Source organism: Melospiza melodia, chromosome 18 (genome assembly GCF_035770615.1).
Source record: "Melospiza melodia melodia isolate bMelMel2 chromosome 18, bMelMel2.pri, whole genome shotgun sequence".
NCBI classification, from domain to species: domain Eukaryota; kingdom Metazoa; phylum Chordata; class Aves; order Passeriformes; family Passerellidae; genus Melospiza; species Melospiza melodia.
The window spans coordinates 3,558,762-3,571,305 of NC_086211.1; the positions used below are offsets into that span (position 1 = coordinate 3,558,762).

Genomic DNA, 12,544 nt, shown 5'->3' on the forward strand with positions numbered 1-12,544 from the left:
ACGAAAGGTGAAATTGTTATTACTCGTCAGTGCTCCAGTGGTTCCCCTGGAAAGGAAGTGACTTCACTCCAACTGTGGATTCAGTGAGCATTTCATACTCATTGGGGAAGAGGAAGTGCTCCTGTAGCTGGTGACATCTGCAACCCTTCCTCCAGCACATGGCTTGGCCATGTCCTCTAGCACACGGTCCATTATCTGCAATAAACATGCGTAGGAGCTCCCCAGCCCAGCACGGGCTGCTGCCTCTCTTATGTGATGTATATGCATCATCCTCCTTGGCTTGTGGTTTGGAGACTTGGGTGATTAAAAATAATCACCTCTCTGTCCAACCGTGGGAGTTGCCTGAGCTGTGCATTCTGCCTGAGTGCAGGAAGTAATGTATAACTGAGATGATGCAAAAGAGCCTGCAAAAAACCTGCCTTGGAGCTCTTCAGCAGCGCTTCAGTTCAATGGCTCACAGAGCTCTGGGAAGAGGCAAAGCCTCAACGAAATGGAACAGGGAATATTTATGCATCCTGCTCCAGTGAGTGAAGGCATCCACTGAAACGAGGCTTCATTCAGCCTCCCCTACACAGAGTAAACGTGCAAGTGCAGGCTAAATCCCAAGGGTTGTGAAACAGCAGTGCATGGCTATCCTAGAGCCTATAAAAAAACCCCCTCCTTTTTCCCAGCCTAGTCTGGATCAAAGCAGAGCCATGGAACATGGCTCACACACACTCATGTCATGCTTTATGGAATAAGAGCTTTAAGGAATAAATACATAATTTATCTACTACACACGCCTATGAAGTAGTAATTACACTATGCATGCATAAAAATCAGACAATGAATTTAAATGACCTGTTAAAGGCCACAAAACAAGTTGGTGGCTAAGTCAAGATAATTGCAGTTACCTCTGAGTAATCCACTATCAGAGCATGCAATGTGCTACTGAACTCATTTCTCTCAGTGAAAAAAGGACCATATGAAACCAAACAATTCAGCTGACACCTTCTGGTTTACTAATCAAGCTTATAGAACAAAAGAAGTTGATCTTTCATTATTCATGCCATTAACTGCATTGCAAACTAGTTATCAACCCTTCTAGTAACAGCCAAACATGGGCAGGCACATTAAGAGCTAACAGTTAAAATCCTAATCTGGCTTCACACACAAATATGTACCAGTCTAGCTGGTAACACTGACCCTCACCAGGCACTTTTCAAGCAGTTCTCACAGGACCCTAAGGACTCTTACTCCTACACGTCAGAAAACTTTTTTTGCTGATAAAGACTTTGTTTGTGAGCTAAGAATCCATGACCTTTCTGTGAAAAAACCCAAACAAGTACAAGACAAAACGTTCACGCCCCAAGTTATTCTAGTGCAGAGATAAGGCAGAAGTAGCAACTGTAAAATGTGAATAATACTACTGACCTCCAGAGTAGGACATTTAGTATTTCTATATTGTTGTCTGTGTGTGTGTATATCTCACTGAGAACATGTGTAGAATAGGGAAGCAATTAGAAAGAAAGAATTTAATTTTCACAGATATTAAAAACACCCCAGCTCTGAGGGGCAAGGCTACAGAAAGATGCTATTTGGTAAACTGAGTTAAGTTACTGCTACAGGGCCATTAACAATGACTAGACCATAGTAAAAAGGAAGCTAAACATGGTAAATCTAAACTTCAAGTCAGTAAGACTTTGAGATCAGGAATAGAGTCCTGCATCACACCTTGTCTCTGTAGACCTGATAATAATCCAAGCACAAGCCACTCTGTGGCATGGGTTACAACAGAGTCACATACATGCAGATATTGTGCATTTATCACAAAATCAGGCAAAGTGAAGTGTTTGCAGCATAGGTGAGAAACTCTGTGGAACCACTGTCACTCAAAGAGGAGCCTCCAAATCCAAGGTGCAGAAGCTTAAAGCCATGTACTGACAGACAGTTCCTAAACTCCTGAAATTGTTCAGTTTTATCTCCAAAAAGTAGAGCTGAATTCAAGCAAACCCCACATGATTTTCACAGAGCTTTTCAATGCCTTGAACCTATTGAGGAGCAATTTAGTGCTACTCTGCCCTTTCATATGTTGTGCAAAATGGCAGACTGCTTCTACTGAGCTCCTACAACCACAGTGGCCTTTTCCTTTCTGGAAAAGGAAAGAAAAATGCAAGTCTGATTTTTTTGAAAAGGAGTTTTGAACTCAAATCAGGAACAAATAATCCATGCCTGCTTGCAACCCTCCCAGCATGCTGCCAACCAACATTTTCCCTTACAGCTGTACAACAGCACTCAAAACACATCCACACACAGCCCCTCCTGGAGACAAAACACCTAGCTGAGAAAACAGTGAGCACATTTCTCCCCAGGAATAAGCAGGAATCTTGCTTTGCAAAGCTGCTGAGGGTGGCAGGTTTGGTTTTGTTTAACTAAAGCTCATTCCCTCTCTAGGCACTGCACTTTGCAGAGGGAAAATAAATAGGCTGGAAAAAGCCCAGAAGCTTGCAGGGGAGAACGGGCAGGGAAGCAAGCTGCAGTGTAAACAGGGAGGCAGAGCAGGGCTGGGGGTCAGCAGGGCAGGGCTGGATCTGGGGGGGAGAGCAGGTACAGCCCCTGCCCTACACCAGGGTGGAGGCAGGAAAAAGGGGCCAGGAGCCACTTTCCAAAAAGGAAATTTCACCCTGCCCAGGATTTCCAAACTGCAATAATTTTCCATGGGCCAATCAGGGAGGAGCAAGGCAAACGCACCAAATTAGGAAAGTAAATACTAGAAGGGGGAGAGGAAGGAGGAGGAGGAGAACCCAGCAACCACCTCCCAAAGGCAGCAGTGGGAGAGGGGTCTGAGTTTCATGCTGAGCCCCACCAGCCCTCCCAGCTCTGCCTCTGGGAAGGAGGAGAGGACACTGTGCCAGCCTCACCCAGCGCTGTGAAGCCACCAAGAGAGCAGAGAGCTGCCCTGGAAGTCAGAGGGCCAGAATGCACAGCTACATGCTCCCAAAGGAGCATTCCCTTCTCAGGCAGAAACACTCAAATCACTTCCCAAGCCTGGCCCACAGGGGAGAGCTGCAAGACCCTGCTGGGGGAGAGGGGAAGGCTGAAGGGGCTGAGCAGGGATGTTTACAAACGTGTCAGTCCCTCCTCTGTAAGAGGAACTAGGAAATGAAAGGGCTTCAGCAAGCGAAACCTCAGATGTCTTTTGAGGTTTTCTGAAGACTTGGCTGGCTCAGCTTCTGCTCGAGACAAACGGATGCAATCATTAATCATCCTCAGTAAACACTGCGTTAGGGGCTGAGCACAACTCAACACTACTATTTCCACTTTCTCCTTATGCAAAAGAAACATTCCCAGGGAATCAAATATCAGTTGCAGGCATATGCCAGAGTCAAAAGATACAGCCTCTGTTAGTAACACAAACCACACTGTGCTGCTTTGCACAAGATGACTGAATGGAAACTAACTACCATATGTTGGCAAAGGAAGCATCCCCCTCCCCTCCCAGCAACAAGCTTCATCTAAAAAGAGAAGGTTAAATATAAACCAAAAGCAGTGCCTGAACAGAGGACTAAAACCACAGCCACCTCCAGCCCCCTCTTTCTAGAATATCTGCACTGCACATCTGTGCAGCTCTGTAAGGCGGTCGGAAAAACCCAAACAAGCCTCTGGATCATGCAAACCCAAACCAGCTTCATTGTGACTCTGAAGTCTCAGTCTCAGCCATGCAGATTTGAATACTACTCACTGAATTAGTGCTGTCAGAAGAGATTTGCATATTATACCTTTTTACAAATGTACAGACAAGAAAACAACCCAAAGGCTACTACTATTACCAGGCACACTCTTGCTATTTTGATGCCCACATGTTTTAAAATTCTAATGCATCATCCTATACCATAAAGTCTGCTTTACTTTACAAAATGCATGATACTTCAAGTAACAGATTTAACTTTAAAAGATTTCACTGAAACTCTGTAACATCAACTCTTTGCTGAAGAAGAAAGAAAATATTTCATACAGTAACTTGATGTTCATCTTATTTCTAATGCACATCCACTGATCAGATCATTTACAAAACAGGATACTCGCCCAGATGTACATTTAGATTGCTCCAGCCCCTCAGTACATGGTCAGCATCCTACCCCCATTTCCTTCCATTCCCAGGAAACCACGTGCCAATGGCCACCCCGTCCCTAACTTCAGATAACAGCAGCACCACCCAGCAACAACAGAATATTGCTGGGATAAAAATAAAACAGGCAGTCTTAAGATAGAAAGTATATGCCTGCTTTCTTTTCTCCATGCATATAGGTAGCTCTCAATAAATATTTCTAATTCCACTGCCAAATATAGACTCTATATGTAACTCTATAGTGTGAAACCAACACTCAAGTTTACCCTTGAACCCTCTGAGCTCTTAAATAAAACCCTTGTGCCCTACTGCTGGCCACTATAACGTTTTTTCAGCAGTCTCCCATCATTTTGAACATCAGAGATTTAATTAGTTATTTTTAATGGGGCATTTCTTGCACCAAGGATACCGAACAAAGCAGGGCAGACAGACTGATGTCAGAGAAGACATTTTTGAGAATTGAACATCTTACCTGATAGTGCCTGTGGGGGATGGGAGGGGGCTGACCACGCTCCGGAGATCCGGCTCCGGGATGTGGATCTTCAGAGGTGATATCTGAGGGTAAAGTGGCCGAAGGGGATGTGTTGAGGCTTCCTCTTTTACTTCCTCTTTATGGTATAAAGATGTGAACTGGATTTTTATAACCGTGCTAGGGAATCGGAAAGTACATCTGGAAGAGAAGGAAAGGGAAAAGTCAGATTCACACATGATACTGAATGTACTTGAGAAGTTTTATATGCAGTTGAAGCATCATTAATTAATTCAAAGTCCAACATTCTTTACTGATCCTTCTGCCTCGTGTCTTGGGCAGAATTACTGATCATTCATAAAGCTCTGTAAATACTTCACAGTGAATCATGGCCATCTAGAGATGAGATGCAAGCTGAAGATTTGGATAAATTCAGTGATTTCCTCAAGGCCATGTATTCAATCAGTGACTAAGCAAGATGCACTCCTGTAACAACAAACTCTTGGGTTCCTGCAATGTATCAAGGACTAGGATCTATTTTTTATTAGCTCACTGTACCTATCTCAGCAAGATCCAAGTCCCTAGAAAGTATCAAACCACAAGCAATAGGAAACAAAACAGCCATAAAGTCCAGATAGAGCAAGAAACAGCCTCCAGGTAAGATCAGAGAGTACTATTTAAAGACTTGTCTCTATATATTGTATAATTGATATCCATTTATATTTGTGCACATGATTTTAAAGGATCATCTAGCAGGTTTCAGATTAAAATACATTACTTTCGAAGTGCCTCCCTTTAGGGTTACAGCTAGCAGGTTTACAACAGGGCCCCTGCAAGCCTGTGGGGCCTCATTCCTTCTCTAAGTAACATTTCTTCCAAATTGTTATTTAGGAAAAAAATTAATCACACAAGTGCAGCCTTCAGGAGATGCTTGGAAATTCAAAAGGAAATAAGCACTGACATTTTCCATATTTGAACAGAAAGCTTTCTAATTTACAATGTCTACAATGAGCACAGGGCTGTAAGAGTGAGTGTTCTGCAATTCTTCTTATTGCACTTTAATTAGACAATCATGTGCAATCAATAAAAGCTTTCCAGGAATCATTTCACTGATACTAAGGTTAAAGCAGCAGGAAATAAAAACCAGGTTTCACCGTGGGAAAGGCCAGCAGAGCACAGTAATTGTGTTGGATTCCAGCATCTTGCCTACAGAAGGAAAGAAAGGGATTTGGGTGGTGTTGTTCTAGCACTGTAAGTGCTGGTGTGGGCTGAGCAGAATTCTTTTAACCAGCACATTATTGAATCCTGCCAGGTAACCAGAACAAGGTGACAAGCAAGTCAATCTGCACCTTATCTTAATGGTGCTATTGACAGAAATGCAGCTCTAAAACACACTCACTTGCTCTTGGTTCTTTGGCACAAGCAGATTGTGCTGTAAGGTAATGCTCAAAATTATCATTCAGGCATGGGCAGCTCATTCCCATCTCCCACCCCATCTCTCAAATGAGCTGGCTCAGCATTCAGTGGCTCTGCTAGCAGGAGTTTGCATTGCATTTAATTCACTTCAGAGGTCCTGCCACCTGCACTCATTAATGCATTAAATAAGAACATCATTGCTGGCAATGCAACCTAATTGTGTTTATCTAACCCTTCTAAACAAGGTTCCCTGCAGACTCAACATGAAGGCACAGCTCCAAACAGCAGCGTTCATGCCTTGCAGTGTCTGCCAGCAGCAGGCACCAACCACCAACCTCCTGAGGTGAACCTGAAACAAGGATGTTGAGACACTGCCCTGGATTTTAAGCTTTGTACTGCTACATGGATTTGCTTAAAGAGAAAAAGCTCAAAGTCCATATATTTGCAATGAGCATCACATGGACTCAGGCTCAAAACCAGTACAAGCAAAGCTTCATCATTTCTCAAGGCCTTATCAGGGAAACCCAAGCTGCCTGTCACAGAGTGATGGAATTCTCTGCTGTAACACCAACTGCTCAGCATTTTCCAACACCTGAGTCAAGGACAAATCAGTCCCTGCTCAGCAGTGCAATCCCAGCCTGCTGCAGATCAACAGGCCTGACTGCACAGAGCCCTAAGGCAGTTCTGCAGCACGGCTGAGGCCAGGAGATCCCCTCTGCAGCCTCAGAGCAGCGAGGAGCTCTATCCCACTGTCACTCAGGTCTTCCTTTTCAGAAGGAGCCAGCAATGCAAGATCCATATCTCCTAAATTGCTCTGAGGTGATGGTAAAGTAACTCCTTAACTCCTTAACTTTACCCCACTGATGCAATATAATAGATAAAAAGTGATACCTGCACCCAAACCACTGTGAGAGGCTGTCCCATCAGCCTGTGAGTGTGGGCAATCTCAAGAAAATTGTTACTTTTCCAAAATCATGAGTGAACCTGAGAAGTGAAGTCTAAAGTAAGGCAGTAACCGTGCTGCCAAGGCCCATCCAGCCCTGCTTTCCCTGCCAGCCTCCCCAGAGCCAGCCATGTGATTTACCCACAATCTCAGCCTGCAACCAGGCACAGAAACACAGCCTGGGCTGGGCTGACTACACCAGCAAACAATTCCTTGGCTGCTGAGATTTTGTTTTTAGACAGACAGGCTTCCCAGTTCACTGAAGCAGAACCCAGGATGTACAAGCAGCTTTTGTGGATTATGGTAATGAGCATGAACATGGCCATTTTGTAAGGAACCAGTCCCAGGAAAACCAGGATATATGGATATATGCAAGGGTGTTCACAGCTTTACTAAGTCCTGCAGCCTGCTCTGTGCTGGCTTCAGTGCTGACACTGCCTGCAAAGCCAAGCTGGGGTAACATGGCTGTATTTAAGCTTTTCCCGATGTAAAAACCTGCGACCCAAGAAATGGAAATGCAATGCAAAGCAGATTGTAAATTCCTGCGGAACTCCTCCCTTCCCCCAGGGGTGAGAAGGTGCCCGGGATTAAGGTTATTGTTCCAGTCTATCACAACCACCACAGCAATGCAAACAGGGCCACCAGCACAGCCCAGGCCACTGCTTCAAATCCACACAGCCTAATGCTGGGGAACCGTGTCACTGAGAAATCAGAAAAACGTGATTTTGGGAACATCTTGTCACAGGAAGCCCACTTTTCACACCACTGAACCTGAATGCAATTTTAATAAGCTTTCCTATTGTTCCCTTAATTACCCTCTTTCCAACCAAGAGGATAAACTTAAATTATATCAGGTAGTCCTAATTGGGAGTGAGGCACATTAGTGCAGGACTTAAACCTCTGAGAACTACACTTCTACAGAAGATAAGCAGGACAAGACAGACAACTCAAGCAGAACTGAGCATGCAGTCCTTAAGATTACTGTATATATTTCAGGTTATTTAAACTGAGTTCTACTATTTGATCCATGTTGCATGATTCCTATCAAAGATGCAACAACAACTTTTACTCCTGCTTAACATTTTCATTATGAGAAAAAGATCAATCTGAAAGCAAAGATTAGACTCAACATAAAAAGCATAATGAAGTTAACTGGCATTTTCAAGGGTGCCCAAGAGACAATTCTTTCACGCACCTCTGAAATTTCCAGCTGATTAGATGGATGAATTAATGGTCTGCAAAATCTTTGGTCTTGTTATGGGCAGGAGGAGCCTGCCTCAGTTACAGATCTGCTGAGTTTACTCAATAATCTGCTACAGACAGACAAGTGCTGCAATCAATGCCTGGCCACAGCAATTATATGGACTGAAATCACATTTACAGTAAGGCACATTCATCAGTTCCTTGTGGGTTCCAGCTTCTCTAGGATGCCTTGCAAGGTAGTGAGAATAGAAAGCTTTTCTCTTTTTTTTTTTTTTTAGTTTGTGTTAAAACTAAAAACACACAAACAGCCTCCTCAACCTCCACAAACTGGCACAGAAATTCTTGCCTTCTTGGACTACAGGCAGGAGAGAGTCACAGAAAATGGATTGTTGGCTCCATGCTGCCTGCTGGAGTGCACAGAATCCATACAAGTGGCTGAATGCATGCTATATATACATTGGAGACCAAGGGGGAGAGGAGGAGTGCACATTCCACACATGGCTACAGTCACATAAAAGATGTTGCTAGAATTTTGTTTGCTTGTTTTTACACAAGACAGATTTTTCCAAGAGTTTCCTGGGTGAGCTCCTCCCACTGACAGCACAGCAGCTCCCATGCTATTAGGCATCCTTCATGTGGTGAACCAGTGACAGTGACCACAAACATTTCATCTGCATAAAGTCTGAAAATAAAGTGCTAGGAAACACTAGACTTTACATAAACAGTCACCCTACAGCAGACTTCAGGAAAGATGGTTAGGGGAAAAAACCCAACAAAATGACTGCATCCCCTGCATGGCTCTATTAAGAGCAGACATTTTCCTCCTCCTCAAAGCACCTTTTACTCACAGATGCAAAGGGAATGGAGATGCATTTGCCAAAACATAGTACCAGGTTCAATAGAAGCTATTACAGTCACTGACTTCTTTGTTAAACCACCCTGAGTTCTGTTAGCACCAAATGACTTCTGCTAAGATATGCTGCATGACAGCAAGAAAAGGCTATTTAAAGATTTTAAAAGGAGGCAGGAAACTGTGCTGGATTTATGCTTTTACACTCACACTGAGGAAAAGCGCAGTGACAAAAGAAAACAAATCATGAGAAAGCCAAGGTGAAACATATATATAAAATATACATATAACATGCATATATAAAACTTGGAATGATATTTATATATACTGTTATATATATATATAAACATAATGTAGTATGTTATGTTATATATAAACATCATTCCAGTTCATCATGCAAAAGGAATAACCAGAAAAGTAAGCTGGAACTACAACACATGTGTTGTAATCAGCAAGTTGGTACCATCTTTGTCTACTTTATCTCACCATAATTTATGAAATCCTGTTATTCCTGAATGTTGGGGGTTTAACTGCACCAGGAGCATCTGTGGTACAGTGCTGAGATGCAGGTCGAGCGAGAAACATTGTAGGAGGTGCTCTGTTAAAAATATCACTTTTTACAATTTGAATCAGACAGCACCACGGGCCCCAGGTTTCATTCAAAACCTGCTTAAGCATGACTGTCTGCAAGAGCCCTTTTCTTTTTCAACATGCAGATACTGTAACCACCCTGCTGACAGTCAGTATCTCAAGCTTTCCCTCCATCACCCTGACTTTGCATCAGCACCGGTGTGACCAGCAGGACCAGGGCAGGGACGGTCCACACCTCAAACGCCGTGTCCAGCTCTGGACCTCAGTTCAGGGAGGAATGGAAGGGCTGGAGCGTGTCCAGAGCTGGGGAAGGGTCTGGAGCGGCACAAAGTCCATGAGGAGCAGCTGAGGGAGCTGGGAAGGGGCTCAGCCTGGAGAAAAGGAGGCTCAGGAGGGACCTTCTGGCTCTGCACAGCTCCTGACAGGAGGGGACAGCCGGGGGAGTCAGGCTCTGCTCACAAATAACAAACAACAGGACAAGAAATGGCCTCAGGTTGTGCCAAGGGAGGTTTATATTGAACATTGGGAACCATTTCTTCACCTAAAGGGTTGTCAAGCACTGGAACAGGCTGCCCAAGGCAGTGGCAGAACCACTGTCCCTGAGGGATTGAAAAGATGAGTCAATGTGGCACCTGGGGACATGGAGGGATTTAAAAGACCTATGGATGTGGCACTGGGGGACACAGAGGGATTTAAAAGACCTATGGATGTGGCACTGGGGGACATGGTTCAGTGGTCTAAAGCTGGGGACATGGAGGCATTTAAAAAACGTGTGGATGTGGCACTTGGGGACATGGTTCAGTGGTGCCACTGGCAGTGCTGGGAGAATGGTTGGACTCAGGGATCTTAAAGGTCCTTTCCAACCTAAACAATTCTGTGATGTGAGGGGACAGTAGTCCAACTCTTGAGGATGGGGCAGTTATCTCTACAATCAGTAAATACCTTGGATTCAGCAGAAGTGGCCAGCCAGAGCTCTAATCACAGCACACGTCATGATGATACAGAACTGTGCCATTACTGGCTAAAGTTTGACTAAGAGTGCCCACAAAAACCCTTGTAAAAGTAAAAAAAATCCCAAACAACCCTCATGAAACAGCTGTTTCTCTGTTCCCTGTAATTTCTCTGAAAATCATTAGTTTTGTGCCAGTAACACATAGCTCACCCCAAAGAATACAGCACTATTTCCATGCACAAAATTCCAAAATCATGTTGGGTTTCTCAGAACAAGTGAGAATTTGCTGTCAGTCATCTCATGGTCAGACTATCACCCTTACCAGCTATTTCAAGATACCTGACATAATTCTATGGAGGGCAAGATGGACAATTGCCACCCTTTCAGTGAATGTGTACCATAAATACCAACATTTCAGGCTACAATCAATGTGCAGGTGCTGTACAGAGCAGCCATTACAGAAAACTGCCCAATTACCTCCTGTAACCCATTTTTCTTTCTCTTCTGTAACCAGCTAAGCAAAGAACCACAAGCCTGCATCTATGAAAATCCTAAATCCACTCCCTATTCACAAAACCCTTTGAAGCAATGTGAAAGGACGTGCCTTGGACAACATAAAAGACTCACCGGGAAAGTTTAAGCACCTGTGCATCAAAAATGAAACTAAATTTGGTTAGAAAAAGATAACAGTTTGCTTCACTTAACTAAACATATATCTAAGCCCTGAAGGTCTGCCCACAGAGAGATAAGCAGACTGAGATAAGAATTATTACCTGAGATTCTAATTTCTTCAAAAACAAGGCTCTGAGAATTGCTGTGACCTCTGCAACAGCTGAGCTGGGAGTATTTATTGACCAAGACTTGTTGCTTTGTGGTGCTGCACTCTGCCCAGGGACAGCAATGCTTTTCAGAACTTCAGCTTTTCTATAGCACAAAACCTCACTGCATCAACTAGTACAAAACAAATCACTTCAACTGCAAAATATTGAGAAGGATGTCTCCCATTTCAGTAAGTAAAATAACCAAATTAATGTTCTCTACCTTCACGAAAATAAAATAAACCCTTACATCTCAAGGGGAATAATCAACACAAGTATTTTGCTCAAAATGATTATATTGCTTGAATTAAGCAGCCTGAAGCAGCAAGGTGGGCAAAAACACAAGTACAAAAACCACCTTTCAATCACAAGTGAATTAAAATGAATATTAGTTTGAACAATTGTCATAAAACCATACAACAAGCTCTGCAAGCTGTGTGAGCTGTCACTGGAGATTAGGTACTATTCACCCCTCCCTTGCAATAAAATAATAATAATAATAATAAAATCATCCAACATTTCCTGTTCCACTCCCTACCCTACAATTTTTCCCCTAAACAGCTCAGCAAGCAATTCCAGTAAGAAGCCAGTTATATCACCCACTTGGGTAGTGCTATCTCCACCAAACAAAAAACTGCACTGAGGCTACAGAGAGTTCTGGAGGAAAGAAGACAGATGCATTTTACTCCTTTTAGTCTAAATACACATCACAAGCATGTGCCTATCACCATGGTAATTTAAGAGTCACTATAATGCTTTTCCTTACACAACTCTTTGGCTATGGGACACAGACAGTGTAAGTGCCAGAGTTTTGAGAGTGCTTGGTTCATTTTGGAGATTACTGCAGTCTAAAAGTATAGGGTTTTCAGCATTTGCTATTTCCCTTTCAACTGTTCTCCTGCTCTGAGCAGTTTAAGCAGAGAAATCATATTGAAGACCTGCCCATAAAGTCCTTTATCAAACACACAGAGAAATACCTCATGGCTGGTAAAAATCACTTGTATACATGAAGAGATAAGCAAAGGGTCTGCAGTAAATGGTGAAGTCCAGAACCCACATTTGTTCTTCCTGTAATGAATCAACTCAATCTGAAGAAAAGCAAGACATGCACTTGGCCAAACAGCAGCAGGATAAGGAAATAAACTGCAGAGCTGCCTGCAAAAATGCCTCTGGCATTATCCACTATTGTTCATG

The 12,544-nt window shown here is 43.4% G+C and overlaps 1 protein-coding gene across 1 annotated transcript in view; it reads right to left on the reverse strand.

Moving 5' to 3' along the window:
• The window catches only part of FOXK1 (forkhead box K1), a 55,033-nt gene that overhangs the window by 23,802 nt on the left and 18,687 nt on the right, over window positions 1–12,544 (reverse strand). The window contains exon 2 of the mRNA XM_063171734.1: window positions 4,581–4,778. Within this exon, the coding sequence (XP_063027804.1) occupies window positions 4,581–4,778 (198 nt within the window). The remainder of the gene's footprint in view (window positions 1–4,580; window positions 4,779–12,544) is intronic.